The sequence below is a fragment of the Neophocaena asiaeorientalis genome, unplaced genomic scaffold (assembly GCF_003031525.2).
Source record: "Neophocaena asiaeorientalis asiaeorientalis breed wild unplaced genomic scaffold, Neophocaena_asiaeorientalis_V1.1 scaffold204, whole genome shotgun sequence".
Lineage (NCBI taxonomy): Eukaryota > Metazoa > Chordata > Mammalia > Artiodactyla > Phocoenidae > Neophocaena > Neophocaena asiaeorientalis.
Window position 1 is genome coordinate 7909591 of NW_020173922.1, and position 22675 is coordinate 7932265.

At 37.0% G+C, this 22675-nt stretch overlaps 1 protein-coding gene across 5 annotated transcripts in view; it reads right to left on the reverse strand.

The window, feature by feature from the left end:
- NR3C1 (nuclear receptor subfamily 3 group C member 1) overlaps positions 1-22675 on the reverse strand; it is a 126600-nt gene that overhangs the window by 30341 nt on the left and 73584 nt on the right. For 4 of the 5 annotated variants that reach the window (XM_024752244.1, XM_024752243.1, XM_024752245.1 and 1 more), the window contains exon 3: positions 3182-3348. In XM_024752244.1, coding sequence (XP_024608012.1) covers positions 3182-3348 — 167 coding nt within the window. The remainder of the gene's footprint in view (positions 1-3181; positions 3349-22675) is intronic. The other variant, XM_024752248.1, reaches the window with a different exon arrangement.

Below are 22675 nucleotides of genomic sequence, written 5' to 3' on the forward strand. Positions count from 1 at the left end.
CTGCTCCCAAATTCCTGACTCTCCAGAAGCTGCGTGATATAATAAACATCTCGTTTTAAGCTACTCATTTTGGGGGTAATTTGTTACACATCAATAGATAACTAATACAGTAGGGATAGTAAAGTTGTTTTAAAATAAAGTTATAAAGAAGAGTGATCCAAGAAGAATATTAGGTAGTAAATATAACAGTGATGCTTGGACATGATCAAGATAATGAAAGTGGTATAGGAAATGGGCAACACAGCAAAGGGCATGTCCTTGGGTTTTCTGTAGTTTGTATACCCTATTGGATTGGAAGTATCCAAGTTTCAAATGTGAACTGTGACCGTCAGCTTGAGCATCTTTCTTTACTGCTCTCAAAAACAGTGTGGTATAGTGCAAAGTGCACTTGGCAAAGGGCCAGGAAGCCCTTGGTCTGGTTTGCAGCTCTACTGCCTAGCTGTGTGATCTCAGTAATGTTTATTAACCTTTCTGAACCCCCTGGTTCTCCAACTGTAAAGTTGGAAAATTAGCACCTACCTTGCTGTGCTTCTGCAAGGGTTAAAGGCAGTTGTGTAGAAGGTTCTTAAAATAGTGCCTAGCACATTGTAAGCACTCAATAAACACTAGCTAGTAAATAATTCCCTTGTTATTGCTTTCATCTCAGTATTTAACTAGATTATAAACTGCCAGGAGATGTGATTTTTATCCTTTCAGGAAGTCAGTATAGCATTGAGATTAAGAGCCTGTTTGGAGACAGCTATGTTTGAATCCTAGCTCTGTCAAACTGTGTGAGCTTCAGTTTCCTAGTCTATCAAATATGGATCATAATAGCATCTAAGCTCCCACAGAGCTGTTAATTAAGTGGTATGACATAGAAAACATAGTGCTTGGTACATCGTAAATGAAGGGTAGCTGATATCCATCTCCATTATGACCCACCAACAAAGATTATATGCAATTTGTGCAAAGGGAACATAAGAAAAAGGGACTCAGCGAAAAAAAAGATCATTCAGCTGGTATACATCTAAAGAAATGGAGCTACCCAAATTCTTCTCTGTATGCAAAAAAGCAACTCCTAGAATAATGAATAAAAAAATTCAAAATATCAATCCTCGATCTGGGTTGTATGGATAATAAATGAGTAAAACTTTTGCAAATTTCCTAAAAATATTTAAATGTTTGGGTATTTACAATACTTTGCCAGTTTGGTGGACAACCTATGATATCTAGCAGGTGTTAAAAATGGAATGAATGTAGTGTAATGAAAATCATACAAACTTCATCTTTGTAAGTGTTCAAGAAAGTGCTCCAAAATATGTATCTGGACTTAAAAACAGATTTCTATCATGTCTAGAAAGGAAAAGTAGAACTGCCATGAGTTAGTTTAGCAAATGATTACAGAATTTTAGAGCTGGAAGTGACCCTGGAGAAAATTTAAGTCCAAATAAAGGATTTACTTAACACGGTTCACATTTTAACCTTTTCTCATTAATCATGTAATCTAGCTATCATATTTAACTGAAATACTTATATGATATACATTTTGAAATAGTATAGCTAATATTCAATGAAATTTTACCTTAAAACACGTGTAAGAATTTAATTCTAAAGCAGAGATTAAGGCCAGAGGGCATATGGCCTGCAGTGATGTCTTATTTGTAGTATGTTTAGCTTTTTTTTTTCTTTTTTAAATTGCATTTGGATGCTTTTAGGTAGGGCATGCTTGCACTCTCTAACATAAATAACTGCCCTTCCTTGCCCAGTTGTATTATATTTGGCCAGAATGACCCACACTCAGTCCCTGTAGGCATTGGAATTGGAAGCCCTGTTTTAAGGAATAATTTTAGTTAAAATGAGGACAAATGAAAAAAAATTTTTTTTAATTCCTGTATTTCTCTTAAGGCTCCATTGTCTCATTCTGAATTTCACTTTCAGAATTAAAATTTGTCAATATCATTTTGATGTACAGAAATACTGTAATACTGTTATCACTGCATTTATATATACCATGGAAAGAACTAATCAGTGAAGAAAGTGCTGAATAAAGTAAGGACAAGAAGAAGCTTCTGTCTGTGGTAAATAACATCTACTTTGTTAGAGACATTGCATTAATTAGGGGTGGGCTTTACTTAATGACTCTACTCAGTAGTTGGATGATACCAAACTGGTTAAAGCCTGCATCCCTGTGCTCTCTGCGGGATAACACAAGTAGTTTTACAGTTTGTTAATATATGAAAAGCAATCCAAACAAAAGAAAATGACTCATCTAACTCTTAAGGACATGCAAACTCAACTGAAGCCAGATAATAATCTTTCCCGTACTGTGAATGAATACGTTAATTTTTTAAAAATCTAATTATCTAATCAGAGCTTTAGGTAATCCATTCAGGCCACGCTGCCTTCCAAATGCTTTACAAATAACTAAATTACAAAACAGTTTTTTCTAAGAGGATTCACTGGTCATATTAGAAAATTTTAGTGTGACTTCCAATAATTTGCTTATGGAATCAATTTTTCCTTCTGTAAGGAGCTGATGTGCAGGCTGAATCTGTAACAAGGGTAAAATTTACATGAATATAATACTTGTCAAGTGAAGTCACCTTCTCTAAAACACCTTCTTTCCTGACCTCCTCAGGCATTTTGTCACTTGCTCCTCTGTATTATAATCTCTGTACCTTGTAACTGTTAACTCATCTTTCACTTCCAAGTACACTGTGACCTCCCAGAGAGCAGGGATCAGGTCTTACACCACATTTATATCACAAAGCACAGGGCTGGCTTATTGGAAAACAAAACAAAACACTTTTCCCCCTCACAGTTCTCATTATCACTCATTTTTGCCAGACTGGAATAGTTGGTGGCTTTAAAACCAGCTAATTCATGGGAATTAAAGCCCATAATACTAACACAATGAGCACTAGTTACTGCTGAAACCTAACGCCATCACTTCACATGATAGCACTTTCTTAGTTATCTTCTGTTCTCTGACCATACTCCCTCCCTTCAGTTTATAGTTTTCTATTTTATTCTAGTTTGTTTTTTAAAGTATCTCTTCCCCACTAGAGCACTTAGGAGCTACCCTCCTCCCCCTGCTTTTACTGACTTCTAGCCTTAATGGGCTTTGCATATAATAGAAATTTCAGAATCCACTCTGAGAAATAGGAACCAGAGAAATAATAAAACTCTTCAAAACACACACTACCTTCCACTGCTCTTTTGAAGAATACTTTACAGCTTCCACAAGTTAAGACCCCATAATGACATCCCGAAGCTTCATCAGAGCACACTAGGCAGAGTTTGGGAGGTGGTCCCGTTGCTGCTGAGGAGCTGGATGGAGGAGAGCTTACATCTGGTCTCATTCCAGGGCTAAAAAAGGAAGAAAGCAGTGTGACGATTTAACTGTCATGACTGTCACAGAAGTATCAAAATACAGTTCTCTTACCTTCTCACTCCACAGTGAGCATGTTCACACTGAACTCTGGCTTCAAGTACAAGCAAGCATTAAAAAATCCTACTTAGATATAGTCAAATAACGTTTTATTCTTCTATACAAAATTAAGAGTGAGGTAATTTCTTTTTAAGTATTCCCTGGGAGTTCCCTGGGGTCTGGTGGTTAGGATTTGGTACTTTCACTGCCGTAGTCCAGGTTCAATGTTTGGTCGGGGAACTGAAATCCCAGAAGCCATGGGGCATGGCAAAAAAAAAAAAAAAGAAAAAAGAAACGTATCCCTTAAAAAGAATGGACTTAGATATTATAATTTTTAGTTGCTTGGGAGTTGTTTATAATCACCTTTACTAAAGTATCATTTACATACAATAACATTAACCATTTATAAGTGTACAATTGATGAGGTTTGTTAAATGGATAATTGTGTAACTACCACCATGATCAAGAGATATAGTATATATTCCATCAACCGCCAAAGATTCCTTAGGACATCATTTTTTTTCCTCTAATTTTAAGATATTGTACAGGGATCTTTCTAATTTCATTCAAGTCTCATTACAATTCTACCCATTCCTCTGCTTGAGTTAAAATTTCTTACAATATACACATAATTTGTTCTATTGTGCTTTACTTTATTGCACTTAACAGATGCTGCAAAATTGTCAGATGGTTAGTATTTTTTAGCAAAAGTATTTTTTTTTAAGTTTTATTTTATTTTTTATACAGCACGTTCTTATTAGTTATCTATTTTATCCATATTAGTGTATACATGTCAATCCCAATCTCCCAGTTCATCACACCACCCCCACCACCACTTTCCCCCCTTGGTGCCCATAGGTTTGTTCTCTACATCTGTGTCTCTATTTCAGCCCTGCAAACCGGTTCATCTGTACCATTTTTCTAGGTTCCACATATATGCATTAATCTACGATATTTTTCTCTTTCTGACTTAGTTCACTCTGTATGACAGTCTCTGGATCCATCCACATCTCTACAAATGACCCAATTTTGTTCCTTTTTATGGCTGAGTAATATTCCATTGTATACATGTACCACATCTTCTTTATCCATTCGTCTGTCGATGGGCATTTAGGTTGCTTCCGTGACCTGGCTATTGTAAATGGTGCTGCAATGAACATTGGGGTGCATGTGTCTTTCTGACTTATGGTTTTCTCTGGGTATATGCCCAACAAAGTATTTTAAAATTAAGGTATGTACATTGCTTTTCAGACACACTGCACACTTAACAGACTATAGTATAGTGTAAACATAACTTTTATATGCACTGGAAAGTGACTTCCTTTATTGCAACATTTTCTTTCTTGCTGTGGTCTGGAACCAAACCAGCAGTATCTCTGAGGTATGACTGTATTAAAGTTTGGTCCAGCATCTCTCATTCCCAATGTCATACTGGCTGAAATGACAGTTGTTTTTTATGACTTAGAAGAGAATGGTGCAGAAACATTACCTCCTACAACTTTCTAGTCTGGCTTGCAGCAGGTAAGACTTTTTTCCAGCACTGGGCTTTCAACAGTAAGGACTATGCTGCCCTCCCCACTCTATGTACATATGCCCTGGAGAAAAAGATGGAAAATGGGAACCTGCTTCTCCTGCTAGGTCTTGTTTTCATTTTGTAGATTTCTCACTACAAAAGATAAATATTCCTTTTCTAATTTGTTGTTCTGAGAATTTTCAAACACTCAAAAGTTGAAAGTATTGTGCAATGGATGTACAGTCTTTACTTATACTCACCAATTCTCAACATTTTGCCACATTTGCTTATAAAGACATATTTTTATAAACCAACGAACGAAACAGGGATCCCTTTAATGCTAGAGGAAAAGTTAACTATAAAACCTTCAATATAGATGATACAGTGGTTTCCAATGTTGTATATTTCTAAGGAATGTTCATCTTACATGCTAACTTTAGAACCAAAACTGTATTGTGTGCTGTATAACTCAAAAGAGTTCCTAACCTTTCTAACCTTGTGTAACTAAAAAGAGTCCCTGAAAATAGTTCCTAGAGACTGCTAATTCCTTCTCTGGTCATGTGTTCTTCAAACATATGGATGGTAGCAATCTGTTGATTTTGGAACTTTACACATTAAAAGTGTATTGTTCATCACCTATATATCTCTCCCTGAGATTTTCTTTATCTGCCTATTCTCTAAAAGAGATGGCATTTAGGGATAAATTATTCATAAATAATATTATTAAATCTCAATTACAAATATGCTTAAACTAAATCACAGAGCAAACTGACTTAAGAAATTGTTTGGGTAATTAACAGGGTTAGAAATTATATTTATTAAGTAACATCTTTTTGTTATTCTGTTTTTGGAATAAAAGTTAAAAGTTGGACTTCTCTGGTGGCATAGTGGTTAAGCATCCGCCTGCCAATGCAGGGGACACGGGTTTGAGCCCTGGTCCAGGAAGATCCCACATGCCGCGGAGCAACTAAGCCCGTGCGCCACAACTACTGAGCCTGTGCTCTAGAGGCCGTGAACCACAACTACTGAAGCCCGCGCGCCTAGAGCCAGTGCTCTGCAGCGAGAAGCCACCGCAATGAGAAGTCCGTGCACCGCAACGAAGAGTAGCCCCCGCCCAGCAACGAAGACCCAGCACAGCCAAACATTTTAAATAAATAAATATTTAAAAAGTTAAAGTTGATTGTAGAATGACAATTTGTTTTGTAAATGTCACTTTAAATAATTAGGTCGATAAACTCCAAAGCTCCCCCTGAATTCTGTCCTCAAACGAGGCTAGCCAACCCTATGTTTATCTAGATGCTTAGCGACTGACAGCATTCCCACCACTCCAGTTCTGGGAATAGGCCCCAGGGTTTCATATTGTTCTCTGAACACTGTCAAGGAGAATTTCTGGATGCTTCTGTATCACAAGGCATTGATCCCCTGCTAGATTTGGGAGAGTGTACTGAGTGCATATTGAAAGCCTACAATGGAAGAGAATAACCTGAAATGACTCTGCTGTAGGTCTGGCACGAACCATCCTTGATTAATGGAAACTTGTGACTAATGTAGCAGAGCTGCTCTGGGCCAGAGTTTTACAGAGAAGTAGGAAGGTCTTGGAGTGAGTGAACAGAGCAATGTGTTAGGGAAGCAAAAAATTCCTTGGCTTCTGTTCTGAAGATGCTCCTATTCCTGCTCAGCCAATCTCTGTCATCTGACATCTATTTTTAGGGACCATCCAGTTGTTTATATATTTAGTTTATGGAAAGTAAGTGCAATATTTATTGATTTGAAAGGTTAACTCTACAGTGTTCCCTCAACTAATTTTATATATATATATATACATATATATACACACAGAGACAGAAATACATATTAAAAATGTTTAAACAGTACTTTGGTAGTATTTTATAGTATTAAAACACTTTCATGAATAGAATCTCATCTGTCCTCTCAACAACCCTGTGAAAAGGATGCCATCACCTCTAGATGAGGTCACGCAGTTGTTGGAGGTTGATCAGGGAGCCTGTTTGTGGTCAAATTGACATGTTTCAGATCCCAGTTCTACCATTTCAAAGCTTATGTGACCTTGGATAGGTATCTACTACTTTGAACCTCTGTTTTCTCACAAGTAAACTCGAAGGACATCACCTGTGTGTGTGTTGTGAAAACAAAAGAACACACAGAAAGTCTAGCACATAGTTCCTCCCTCCAGCAGGCACCTGATAAATGTTCATTCTTTTCTCTTTCAGGAAAACAAGATTTTATGAGAAAGCCTGATATAAGTATTATGTAAGTAGTATTAAGTCTAAAATCTAGGACAGTATTCCCAAATTCTCAGTTATAATTAGAGCACATGCAAAACACGTTCAGGCCACTCAACTGTGAGCTAGAGATGGCAAACAAGAGAGAAAGTTAAAACTAAATGAACAGGGCTTCCCTGGTGGCACAGTGGTTGAGTCCTCCTGCCAATGCAGGGGACACAGGTTTGAGCCCTGGTCCGAGAAGATCTCATAAGCCGCGGAGCAACTAAGCCCACGCGCCACAACTGCTGAGCCTGCACTCTAGAGCCCGTGAGCCACAACTACTGAAGCCCATGCACCTAGAGCCCGTGCTCTGCAACAAGAGAAGCCACCGCAATGAGAAGCCTGTGCACTGCAATGAAAAGTAGCCCCTGCTCGCCGCAACTAGAGATAGCCCGCACGCAGCAATGAAGACCCAACGCAGACATAAAAAAAAAAAGAAAAAAAAAAACTACATGAACAAATGGACTGATCAAATCTGCAACTAAGAATCTGGAACTTAAGTCAGGCCTTCGGCATCCCTTCCGGCAGTCATTCTAGGCTACATCAGATAAAAACTAAATACACGGAAAGCTGCTAAGTGTACCACTGACATCAATGGAAAAAAAATCAGTTTTTGTCACACAAATATGAGCACTATGATGGCCTATAGTGAACCCCACTGGGAGAAATGAATGAACACAAAATGTTATTCAATTGCAACTGTGACCCTATGATACTGCTAAAAGGGCGGGGGTTCAACAAAATGGTTAGAACTCAAAGGAAAACCATATGGAATCATCATCTTTTAATAAGGATACATGACAACAAGAAAGAAAAAGCACACCATAATAAGACTGCATATTACACGCCCCCCCACCCTTTTTTTTTTTTTGCGGTACGCGGGCCTCTCACTGTCGTGGCCTCTCCCATTGCGGAGCACAGGCTCCGGACGTGCAGGCTCAGCGGCCATGGCTCACGGGCCCAGCCGCTCCGCGGCATGTGGGATCTTCCCGGACCGGGGCATGAACCCGTGTCCCCTGCACTGGCAGGCGGACTCTCAACCATTGCACCACCAGGGAAGCTCTACACCCGCTTTTGAACAGAAAAGCTGAATTGTCCTGGTCTTTTGCTCAGTGTGTGTTTACAGCTGTGTCAAACAAACATTCTGAAGATGCTAAGAGGTTCTATTATGAACTGACTGTATCCAGAGTGCTTTCTTTTAAGTGAAGAGTGGAAATAACAAAATGTGTTGTTTCAGGTGAATACTTGAATGCTGTCTCCCACTCAAAATGGAAAGTGTGCTGGACATCAAGTTATTCCTGAGGCTACTGAGTTTACATTAGAGAGAGAAAAGATACGTATAAAGCAGGTTTTTCTATTTAATTTTCTTGCAAGAAAGGCAGTTGATGAAAGGAGGATCACGGATGGATGGAAGTTACACACACCTTGAGAAACATGTAAAACGTGCAGGTAAATGACACCCTTTCAGCACATGGTTCCTGGTATCTGAATGCCAGGCACTGTGAGGATACACAGGTCATATCATACATGAAAATGTGTTACTGAAATGACAGTGGACCTAGAAACTTTGATCTAGGTAGGAGCAGCAGAATACTTTTGGCTGCTTCAGTGTCATGGTAGTACTACTAGGAAGTGATTCAGCTATATATATAGACAAATCTGGACTTACATCCTAGCTCCAGTGCTTTAACAACTGTGTGACAGTGACTAGCTGATAAGCCCTTGACTCTTTTTCCTTATTAGTACCATTTTAGGACCTTCTGTGTAGATTATATATTTGAGTTATATAAAGTAGTGGCACACAACACTTGCTGATCATCAAACAATATGTTTCTCCTTAACCCTCAGGCATTAACTTCTTTTTTCTCCCTCCCCCCAACTTCTCCTTCCTTTCTGGAGGATCCCAAGGAATGAGAAGTGCTTTGAAGAACCTTCTCTGTGAGACAGGGGAAGGTTAATGGTCCTTCAGAAACTTAAGTTCAGGTAATTGTAGATATTCTTTCTTGATTCTGCACCCAAAATCGACAGTTTCGTTTCGTAAACGTTCATGTTGCAATGAGGAATCTAAAACCCTATCAGTGCACTTTTTTGTTATCTATGTTACATTAAATCCACTGGTCTGTCTTGTACTTTGAATGGATCTTTTACCCATGCGTGATTTTGAACTATCATGCATTAGTCATTTGGAAAATACTGGTTCACTAAGTTATGCAGATCTTCCAAATGCTGACACAGTTCATTATACAGTGTAAGAGTTGCATTTGTCCAGCTCACAGTGGCAGATACAAGGTTTCCAAAATTCTGCATTTTGTTTGGGAAACTCTAACTTTTACTGATTGGCAACAAGTACTGTCACTTGTCTTCCTTGAAGCGATAAGCTCACTTCAGTCATCTCTGAGAAAACATTTGCCAAATTCCCAAGGCTGAAAACCCGTAGTTTATCCATCCTATACCATGAAAAACGTAGTTTGTTCAACTCTCAACTTAAAGAAAAGCACATGTAAGACTGTTTGAGACAACCATCAAATACTATATGCAGCATAAGTGCTTTACACAAAATGGATACTAAGACACATACATTAAAGGGTGGAGACTTACGTGAATTAGTGCAGTGTTTCCTCAAAGGTATCTTTAGGTGGAACTGGCTTGCTTTCTTCTTTAACTGTGAGTATACTGCAGTTAAATACAATGACTACTGTACCCTAAGACACCAGCAGTTTTACTCATCATTGGTTTTGGTACCATCAGTGCAAATGTCAACAGAGTGAAAAATGCAAATAAAGACTATGTATTATCATGAAAATAGTTTTGAAAGGAATGGGGACTCCCAGGGGCCCATAGATCACATGTTGAGAACTGCTGTTAAAGAGGATAGTGAGGGCTTTAAGTCAGACATGCTAGAATTCATAGCCTAACTGCAGTGTAGTAGCTTCGTGACCTTTTAATGTCTCTAAATCTCAACTGCCTTATTTCTAAATGGGGACTGTAATGTACTTGGCAAAATGATACAGTATTGCTTACTAAGTGAGAGGCTTTCCCCCACGGAGGAAGGAAGAGAGACGATAAACTACAATAAACCCAAATGGTGTGGTTGGCTTAGCCTTCAATTTAAGTGAACTTAATCAACAATTTTTCAATGAAATGCAAGAAATTCGTTTTGGAAAAAAGCAAAACTGATATTATCTCAGACAGCAAATATTAATTAACATGGGAAAAAATCCTGGAAATAAAGCTCGATTAATTTTTACCAACTACAAATGGAATAGGAATATTCTCCCTGGCTTACCAGTTTTTGTCCTAATACCATAAAGCAGTGGTTCTCAATCGGGAGCAGTTTTACTCCCCAGGGGACATCTGGCTACCTCTGGAGACGTTTTTGGTTGTCACAACTTGGGAAATGCCACTGATATCTAGCGAGAAGAGGCTAGGGTGCCGCTAAGCCTCCCACAATGCACAGCAGACAGTCTTCCACAACAAATAATTATCCAGCTTCAATGTCAACAGTGCTGAGGTTAAGAAATCCTTGCTATAAATCTTTAAGCAACATAAAGTGGGGGAAAAAAAACAAAGAAGAAAATTCAACAAGGACCAGAAACTTATTGTAAAGCCTTCTAAACTATCTTTTAAAATGGAGCAACTGCCCTACTGAGGTAGCTGTAAATATTCTTTGATTCAAGACAAGTCCAAAAAGAGATTCAAAACAGAGCTGAGGCCAGGAACTATACAAGTTTAGTGATTAGCTTGAGTTAGTAATTTACTTTTATTTTTCCCTCTAGCACTAGCACTAAGAGGTGATTTTTACACATTAAAGTCACCTGCACTTTTCTTATCTTTGTTCATTAGGAAAAATGTAAATACTCAGCTGCACACACCAGGTGATTGTATTTTCTGACTGCCCATTTATCCCTGCATTAGCCGAAGGATTACTGATTTGTTTGATAATAAGCTATGGAATAGTTTTCAAATCAAATAGAAAAATACTCTGGGGGAAGGCTTTCATAATATTTCTGTTAAATGGTTTTAGCAGAGTGCATTTTATCTTATTTAGCAAGCCAAAAAAAAAAAAAGAGACTGATTAATCTCTTTGCTTTGCATTTGTTGAGCGAGGTTTCTATTGGTTCTAACTTTAGGTGCCTACTAAGACAGTTTCCTCAAACTATGCCTCATTTATACTGACTCATCTTAGGGAGGAGGTTAGAGCACCAACGCCTGTACTGTAAAGCTGTACTGTAGTGTCCAGGAACATTTTCAGTAAAGGATGACTGTTGGAGGAGATGTCTTTTTTTAGATCTCTGAGACACCAATGGCCTGTCATTTAACATCTCTGCACTTAGTTTCCCTGTCTGTAAAATGAAGGTGTTGAATCAATAAACTCCAAAGAAGCGGTCACTATTTCCCAAGGTAGGGGTGGGAAGTAGGCAAGAATATACTTGGGTCTGTGAAAGACTTCTTTGGACCTGTATTTTTATTTATATGAAGAGAGAATATGGTCACCCTATCTATATGCTCCTTTCTTAAAGTCTAATCTAACGTGTTTTCCTCTGTGTTTCTTTCTCTCTGGAAGGATCAGTCCTCAGTCTAGTGACTGTGCTGGGTAACTTAGTTCCTAAGAGATGAAATCTTGTTTCATATTTTCAGTTCCATTGGCTCAGGCCTGCACTGAGGGACATGAGTTTCAATGAAAGGAGGAGTAATGATGTTCTAGTAACAGAACACTAAGACCAAGAGTAAGTAGCAAGCACAGTGAGGAGAAAACTTTTTTCTTTACATGGTTATTTCTAGAATGAAGACCTGATTTTGTTCTACCTGATGCTTTCTTGCTTCTTAAGAGCACACAAGAATAACTATGATTTAGTACATGCAGATTTATGAATGTGACGTCTTCGAATAAGGCAAGAACAAAATTTTTGAGCTGGAATCTCATTTGTGATTAATTTTTTAAAATGTCCTTTCATGACTTGTTTTTTCTCATATACCAATGTATTTGTAGTTTTACTTGGGTTTTATTTTTAGGGAGTGGGGTGGTAATACCTTGTCTTCCTACAGTGCTATTCAGTAGGTAACTTAGGAGTCAAGTCCCATAGCTGAATGCTGTGGTTATTACAATTATTTGTAATTCCATTATAAGCTTTAATTGGGGCTTGTACCTGCATCTTTTGTATTTTGTACATTCAGTTATTTGGACTTTCGGAGTCCTCTTTGGTTTGTCATGTGTGTCTACTTTGTAGATTTCACCAACTGTGGTCTATTTTGGGTTTGTACTTTAATTTAGAATAGTGTTAAGTTGATGGTTTGTATTTTATTTCATTTCACATTAGTTTGAAGGAAATTATAAACTTTTGGATTCTGGAATTTTGATCATTTACTGTAATTTGTAATATAACTGCTGTGAAATGCTTGACAAGAAACAAACACTGTGCATTTCCACCTCAACTACAACCACCACGTATTTCTAAATATCTTACTCTGTTCTCAGAGAGAGACCTGACTTCCTCTCACCATACTTAGTAACCCTCAGTACTTAGTTGCCAATTCCAACCTTTTTCCACATCCTATTTATTATTCCCTATGATGTACCTTTCCCTTTCTGTCCACTCTGCCTCCATCTTAATGCATGTCTTCCCTCACCTCTTGCCTTAACCACTGCAGTGGTTTATACTAAGTAGTCCTCCTCGCTCTGGCTGCTTCTCTTTCCATTATGTCCCCTACAACGCTAAAACTCATTTTTCTCATCGTGATTAAAAATCTCCGAGGTTCTTCCGTGTTAATAAGCAGTTCAAGCCCAACATGGTCCACAATCTGGTTCCTCTTTCTTTCTCCAATTATATGCCTTCCCACTCCTCTACACGAACCATCTGGTTTCTTTAACACCTTAGAGATCCTATATTCTACAAATATTTATTTTTTATTTAGTATTGATTTTATTTATTTGGCTGCGCCGGGTCTTAGTTGTGGCACATGGGATCCTCCCCATCATGTCCGGGATCTTTTTTAGTTGCGGCATGAGGGATCTAGTTCCCTAACCGCAGATCAAACCCAGGGCCTCTGCATTGGGAGCGCAGAGTCCCATCCACTGGACCACCAGGGAAGTCCCTCTACAAGTATTTACGAAGGGACTACTATGTGCCCATTTCCCTCGAAGCTTGTCCTAAGATCTCTTCTTCCAGGCTGGAGTGTCTGCCGTGGCCTTTCTGATCCAAGACAACCTCTAGACTCCCTTAAACACTGCCATGTAGCACTTTCCACATGATATCTCTTGATTTATATTTCCATCAATAATTCCTTTTAGGTAGGGTCCATGTCTTAGGCCTCTTATATCACCAGCATCTTGTTACAGTGTCCAGTATATGTTATTTTATTTAGCTTACTTATATGTTACATCTTTTTATATTCTGCAAAAGAATTTGAGGCAGCTAACGTGTTAACTGTACTAGGGGTACAATCTCATAAACATCTATCACCTCACTACTACTAGGAGCTACTCTGCAAGCTCTTTCTTTATATACATTATCCCCTTTAATCCTCTCCACAAACGTACGAGGTGGGTACTGTTTTCAGTGTTTTACAGATGAGGAAGCAGATTTAGAGAAGCTGACCTGCCTACAGTGACACAAAGTCACTGTAGCCAAGTCAGGATTCAAATGCCTAGCTTTCTGACACCAAAATCAGCGTTCTTAACCAGTATTCCACCTCCCTCACTACAATAAAGTGGAAAAACTGAGAAGATGAGGTAGATCTAGGTCTTCAAATTGAGGGATGAATTGCCTTCTGCTTTGAGGGCTGTGGTTTGATGTCTCAGTGATATACAGCAAAAGGAAGCAAATTCCCTGTGCCTGCTTCCAAACACGATCTGCGAAAGATTTCTGGCCAAATAAGGATTGCCAGAGCAGGTCAAATAGGTAAAAACAATTGCCTTATAATTGTGCGACAGCCTGTGTATCATTTGAAAATTTAGTCAAACTAATGTATATCTCATACTGTACAATTAGCACAATTCCTACTAAGATGTTTATAAAATCAAACAAAATGCAGAACAGCTGTGTCTACATTCATTTTTATTTTAGTATAAAGAACAAAACCCTCAAAACCAACCTGAATTTGGTCTAAAGCCACATACTCCCACCTTCAGTCAAAAGCCAAGACTTGATTCTCAATGAGATTAGATTCTTAAATTAGTATGAGAACTTCCTTACTGATACACATTTCCCTCAGGTTTTGATGACGATGCTCTCACTTCACAGCCTGACTCTTAGATATCCACTGAAACAATTTAAAGGAATAATTTAAAGTATTTATATACAGTGAGAACACTGGTGAACTTGTCCCTAGAAGAGGAAGGAAGAAAGGAATAAGAAATTAATCTCTGGAATGATGTAAAGGTTACTTATTCCTTTCTTCCCTCCTCTTCTAGGGACGTCTGCAATGCAGGCAGTCAGATGAAAAATTTAAGACTGGGAAGGTTTTCAGGTAGGTGGAACAAACACTCCCATCATAGTAATAATCGTATTGGACACCAATTGGTTGACTTTTAGTTCTACAAACCAAGATCCATGGCTAAGTACTTTAATAAATGTATTATCTCAAATAATCCTTACCACTAGTCCATTTTACAAATGAGAATACAGAAATTAAGCCAGGTGTTTGGCCAGAATCGCATTAGCACAGTCTGGATTTGAATTCAGCACTGTCTGATTCCAGAATCCAGGCTCCTTACCCTCATCACTGTGTTATGTGGCAGGGACCCGTAGGGTAATATCTGTTCAGCTTGACAGAGTTTTTAAAAGAGTGTGTGAGTCATCAAGTAGATAGTCCTGAGGTAAAGGTAAACATCAAAAATAATTTCTGTTTTTCCCTCTTCTGACTATCCTTGTTATCACAATGAAGTAGAAATTATCTATAATTAAAAAGATACAAAAGTATCCTAGTCACTTCCATTTTTCCTTTAGATTCTTGTTATACTGACTTAAGTCTTAAATTAGCATATTCACATTCTACATTATTAAGACAATGTCACACAAGCCATTAAATACTGAGTTAATAACACGGAGACCTCGTATCAAAAATACAAAAATAGAAATAGGAGTGTTTTGCATATTCAAAACACCATTTTTGCCCTTAGAGGAGCTTTGAAGCAGTTACGCCTGACTACCATATTAGACCTTAGAATTTTTTGAAATGCATTTAATTTTGATGAAATATACTGCTCCACCAAAGTATCCAGCTGGGGATATACAATGATGTGAATAATTTCTGTATTAGTTTGAAAACTTCATAACACTTAATAGGATACAGCCTTAACTAGAAAGGAGCTGTCTAGCCACACTACCGGTTTTATAGATGGAAGATTTACATCTATTGACTAGAAGAAAATCATGGACATAAATTAACATGTCCACAAATGTCAAGAAGACTGATAGAGCCAAAAAAAAAAAAAAAACACAAACACTGTAGTTATTTAATTTAAAAAAGGTGCTAAGGTAGTAGAATTATATATTCAACTGGACTATATAATAACAGCTACCATTTAGCACTTCTTATGTCTTAGGCACCTGATATACTCTGTAATCCTCATTAATAACCTGAAAGCAGATGTTAACCAATCCCATTGTATAGAAGCATAAATTGAAACTCAGAACTTAGAAATTAAAGCTCAACTAGTTAGAGAACTAGTCCCAGGACCCTTTATACAAAATCAATACACAGAAATCTGTTGCATTTCTATACACTAACAATGAAAGATCAGAAGGAGAAATTCAAGAAACTATCCCATTTACCATCACGTCGAAAAGAATAAAATACCTAGGAATAAAACCTACCTAAGAAGGCAAAAGCCCCATACTCGGAAAACCATAAGACACTGATGAAAGAAATCAAAGATGACACAGATGGAAAGATACACCATGGTCTTAACCTGGACGAATTAATATTGTCAAAATGACTATACTACCCAAGGCAATCTACAGATTCAGTACAATCCCTATCAAATTACCAATGGCATTTTTCACAGAACTAGAACAAAAAAACCTTAAAAATTTGTGTGGAGACACAAAAGACCCTGAATAGCCAAAGCAATCTAGAGAAAGAAAAACAGAGCTGGAGGAATCAGGCACCCTGACTTCAGACTATAGTACAAAGCGAGAGTCACCAAAATAGTATGGTACTGGCACAAAAACAGAAATATAGATCAATGGTACAAGATAGAAAGCCCAGAAATAAACCCACGCACCTATGGTCAATCGATCTATGACAAAGGAGGCAAGACTGTACAATGGAGAAAAGACAGTCTCTTCAATAAGTGGTGCTGGGAAAACTGGACAGCTACATGTAAAAGACTGAAACTAGAACACTCTTTAACACCGTATGCAAAAATAAACTCAAAATGGATTAAAGACCTAAATGTAAGACTGGATACTGTAAAACTCTTAAAGGGAAACATAGGCAGAACAGTCTTTGACATAAATTGCACCAAGATGTTTTTCGATCCATTTCCTAGAGTAATGGAAATAACAAAAACAAACAAATGGGTCCTAACTAAAATCAAAAGCTTTTGCACAGCCATAAACAAAATGAAAAGACAACCCACAGAATGAGAGAAAATATTTGAAAACGATGTGACCGACAAGGGATTAATTTCCAAAATCTACAAACAGCTCATGAGGCTCAATATCAAAAAACCAAACATTCCAATCGAAACATGGGTAGAAGACCTAAATACACATTTCTCCAAAGAAGACATACAGATGGCCAAGAGGCACATGAAAAGATGCTCAACATCATTAATTATTAGAGAAATGCAAATCAAAACTACAATGAGGTATCACCTCACACCAGTCAAAATGGCCATCATCAAAAAGTCCACAAACAATAAATGCGGAAGAGAGTGTGGAGAGAAGGGATCCCTCCTACAGTGTTGGTGGGAAAGTAAATTGGTGCAGCCACTATGGAGAACAGTGTGGAAGTTCCTTAAAAAACTAAAAATAGAACTACCATATGACCCTGCAATCCCACTCCTGGGCATATATCCAGAGAAAAACATGGTTCAAAAGGATACAGGCACCCTAATGTTCACTGCAGCACTATTTACAATAGCCAAGACATGGAAGCAACCTAAATGTCCATTGACAGAGGAATGGATAAAGAAGATGTGGCACATGTATACAATGTCATATTATTCCACTATTAAAAAGAATGAAACAATGCCATGTGCAGCAACATGGATGGACCTAGAGATGATCATACTAAGTGAAGTAAGTCAGAGAAAGACAAATATCTTATGACATCACTTATATGTGGAATCTATTTACAAAACAGACTCACATACTTAGAGAACGAACTTATGGTTGGGGGCATCGGGGATAGATTAGGAGTTAGGGATTGACGTGCACACTGCTATATTTAAAACAGATTAACAACAAGGACGTACTATATCGCACAGGGAACTCTGCTGAATACTCTGTAATAACCTAAACGGGAAGAGAGTTTGAAAAAGAACAGATACATGTATATGTACATATAACTGAATCACTTTGCTGTACACCCAAAACTGACACATTGTTAATCAACTATATATACTCCAATATAAAATAAAAAATAATACTGAGAGGCAAAGTCTAAATCTGAATCAAAATTCAAATTAAAAAAAATATTTAGATGTATTTTCAGTTTATTTGAAAAGTCTACTGCTTTTTAAATTTTTAGCACATACAGTAATAATAGACTTCTGGCTAACTATATGGTAGATTAAATTAGTACAACATTATAGTGATAATAGGATGTTAAGAGCTCCTATTTCAGAGAAACTAAGGTCAAGTGATACCCAAAGTAACAGTTACCATAGATCTAGAATTACTACTTTTCACCAATACTCATTTATTATCTATTTACCGTGCATTCTCCAGACATAGATAAAAAAGGGTGACTACATTTTGAAAACACATGTGAATTGTTCTAAAATTCCTTTGCTAAATTATATAATTAAATATCAGTCAAAACATACCGAAAATATAATGTACTATGCCTTCAATATGTTTATCTATGTACAGATTTTCTCAATAAAATTTCATAAAGGACAGTGGTAAGCAACATAAGCTATCATACAGTTTCACTTTGCTGAACTTAACAATAAAGAACAAGCAAGCTTTCATTCTTCTGTAGATTACTGCAGTTCAATTTAGAATATCGGACAAGTAACTTGTTTCTTCTAAAATGGTGTCTGCTAACATTTCAGAAACCATATGGGAATGGAAAAGAAACTCTGACAGCAAGTGATGACATGATTTTTGCTTTAAAAAGTTTTGGGGATATTCCTAGGAGTATAAAAATGTCAAGGGCACGAGCAGCACTTTTTTGAGAACAGATAAATGGGAGCTACTGTTGCAGTGGGAAACTTGCAATCTACAAGCTCTGAATTTGATATGCAATTATGATCAAATAATAGTAATTCTTTTTCTAAAATAATTTGCATAGGATTTAAAAACAAAATCAACGCTGTATTCTCACAAACGTATCGTAAACACTTTATCAAAAGTATTACAAAAATTATTTTTAACTAAACCACATCCCTTCCTGAAAAGAATAAGAACGTGAATAGTCAGCCATTAGAGAGTGTTTTAAGATTGAGTTCTTACGTAAGCAGTTAGCTCTGTATGCAGGAACAGAACGTGCTGAATACCAGTGCAGGTCTGACATCCCTGTGTGAAATTTCAATTTTTCTCATAGTCCCCAAAAAGAGTAATATAAAGGAAAATTTTTATTTCTGAAATGTAGTGTAAGCCTGAAAAGACTGAGAAACAGTTTTACGATAGAGAACGTGAAAGACTCACACTTTTCTTGCCACTGCAGTGGGCAGCTGAAATGACTCGCTGACTCTCTTTGTGGGCTTGAAGGTCTCATCTGGAATAGAAAATTGCTTTTCTCCCTGCAAGCATCACGTGCGGTAGTTACTTGCTAAGGCGGTTCTAGGTGTGGACTTGCCCCATTTTTCATTCATGTGGGAAAGGAAAACTGAATAAACTCAATACAACTATGATCCCCACACTGAGGAAAACTTGTACTATGTCCATAAAAAGCCCAAACGATTTTTTCCTAGTTTATTTCTTTATATCTAATCCATAATCTACTCCAAGATGGTTGCTTTACATTCATTTAGAAATATACAAGTAGATACATTAAAAAAGTAATTTGCCAAATAAAGCTAAACTGGAAGATACTTTTTAAAATTATAAAAATAATATTTAGTTAAGAAATTTGGAAAACACCGAAAAGTTTAAATTAGAAAAAAAATGCCATCTTACTTTTGTCAGAGAAAACCCAGCAAACGCTTCTATACAAATCCTTCATCTTATTTATTTTGGGGATAATACTATAGATGGCTCAACGTTTTATATGTGAGACATGGTTCATTTGTTGTTCGTTACTTAGCATTTTGAGAAAACGTCCTATATGTCAATAGATAATCTTTTATTACATGATTCTCTGATGATGGCAAAGTTTTAACTTCACCAGTCCCTCATTATTGGTCATTCTTTGTTTTTGTTTTTTCACTATTATAAATACCACTGCATAAACCTTTCCAAACATCTTTGATTATATACTTAAGTTAAATACCTACAAGGTCAAGGAAAGCCAATGGACAATTTAGGGCTTTTCACACATGGTGTTAAACTGCCTACCCTCCCCTTGTTCCAGGAAAGCAGGCACATGCATGTCCCTACATCCACTCCAAATAGAAAACAAATCTGGTCAGCTGTCAAGTGATGCTCACTGCCTATTTCTCTACTGGGGTATTTGTCTCCTCTTGATTTATAAGAATGTTTTAGACATTATTTCAACACTTAGTCCATTGAGGGTGTATCTATAAAGCCCTAACTTTAAATCAATTTAAAAATATTTCAAGTCTGATGGTACAGTCTATGATGATCAGAGCCCGTACTGTGGCTCACTTAATACTTCTTGTAGCCATATTATTGTTTGAAGTGTCTGTGAGCTTGAAAATAAAATGACCAGCCATCTATAGTTCTGGTTAAAGATGATATTTTTAACGCAAGCTTTTATTTCAGCTCCCTCTGGAGCCCAGTAAAATGAGAGTAATGACATTTGTTTTAAAAGGCATAAACCTCTAAGAATAAAGATAAGAGAAGTGATTTTTTGGTCAATTATACCACAATAGCGCTGGGGGGGGGGGGGGGGGGAAAGAGAAGAGATAATACCAGCAATATTTTATATTGGATTGGGTGTCCTGGGGTCTGTTAAGTTACCAGTGGGGAAAGCTAAGAAGCAACCTAATTAGTATGACAGAACTGCCAAAAAGCTCAGAAACTTGGGTTAAAGGTCGGGTCAAAATCAGGAAGATTGGTTCCAAGTCTGTTGAGCATTTACAGCTTTCTTTGTTAGAAATGGCAGGCCAGGTTATGCGGCCAACTTGCCTGACAAAAACAAAATGCTGGATAAAAATTTTTTTGAAAAATCACCTTAAAAGCACTCGTGAGCTGACAAAATGATACAGGATTTAGGCTAAAATCTAAGGAAAAGCACCCTAGCCACCTGTCCTCTGAGAATATTTACAAATTTAGGTTTCAAATAAAAGGACAGAAAACCTGCTAGAAAAAATGGACAAAAAACTTACACAGATACTTTATAAGATAGGAATTCCAAAATTTTATCAGCCTTGTTAGTAATCAGGGAAATGTAAATTAGAACCACTATGAAATACCATTATACATACACACCAGATTGCCAAAAATTAAACATTTAACAATAAGAAGGAACTGAGTTTAAACGGTACATCACTTTTAAAGGCAGTTTGGCATTACCCGGTAAAGATGAAGACAAGAATAGCCTATGATCCAGCAACTGCACCACCTGACATATACCAAGAAATTAATATTCATCAAGACATTAATGTGCATATACAGTAAAATGTATACCAATGCTGACAGCGGCATTTTTTGTAATAAACCAAAACTAGAAATTACTCAAATGTTCATAATTATGGAATGGATATATAAACAGTGGTACAATTCTAAACAGCAGTGAACTACAGTTAAATATAGTAACATGGATGAATTATGTAATGTAGAGTGAAAGAAACTAGACACAAAATAATACATGTAATATTATTCTATTCATTAAAGTTCAAAAAGATGCAAACTAAGATATTAAGGGTGTATGTACAGGTAGTAAGGAAAGCAAGAAAATAATTGTAAGTGTCAGGATAGTGGTTACCTCTAGGGAGGGGGCGCAAAATGGGACTGTAATCTGGGAAGGTCACACTGCAGGCTTCCAGGGTACTGGCAGTGTTCTTTTTCTTTTCCTGCATGATACTGACACAAGTGCTAGCTTTATAATTATTCAATAAATTGTATATACATGTGTTTTGTTTATTCTTATGTATGCTTTGTTCTATAGTAAATTCTTTTTTAAACTCTAAGTAAAATAAATAGGGAAAGGCACAAATAACTTAATCTCTATATTACATCTATTCCAATCCCTGATGATTTCTTTCCTTTTGTTGTCTACATTTTCTCTTTCTGGAACTCTTTGGTCCTCTCATTTTCTCTCCTATTTTCCATTTCTTTGTCTCTTTGCTCTTATTTCTGGGTTAATATCCCTATCCTTCTACTGAGCTTTGCATCTATGCTGTCACCTTTTTAATTTCCAAGAGTTTGCTTTTATTCTCCAAAACGTCTTCTCTTTTTTAAAGCCCCTTACTCTTATTTGATGAATGCAATATTTTTCTTATCTCTGAGCATAGAGATGATAGGTTTTTGGGAAGTCCCTTCTCTCTGCATATTTTCTGTTTCCTCCAAGGTGGATTCCTCTGTTATTTTGATCCCAGTTTTTGAAACTAGAAGTTATCATCCTTCCTTTCACCCTGTCTATCCCCTCCTAGACAGAAGATTGAAGGCCTTTCTCTGTAAAGAGCAAAATAAAAGGGCTCTGGAATGAAGGATTCCAGACAGAGCTGAGGGCAGAGGTACCTTACAAAAAACAGGAGGATTAAGTGAACCGTTACATACCCAACATCCATGGAATTTTCATATGGTCTGAAGAACAGAGAGGTAAAAAAGACTTGATGAAAAATTAATAGTACTTAAGGGACCTGAGAGACGATATCAGATGGCCTAACACACATGTAAATGAAGTCTCAGAAGTGGAAGATAGTGAGAACGAAGCAGAAAGATATTCAAAGAAATACTGGCTAAAAAGAAATTGGAATAAATCAATACATTTAGTATGGTGACAGAGCACAATATACAAACATCAACCCTCTTTCTATATATTGCAACAAACAATTCAAAAATGAAATTTAAAATTAATGTCACTTACGAGTACAGCAAAACAAATACATATATATACACACAAAACATAGGAATAAATGGGGAAAAAAGGTAAGAGCTCTAAGGGAAAATTAGAAAACATTGTTGAAAGAAACTAAAGAAGATCTAACTAAATGGAAGGATATAAAAT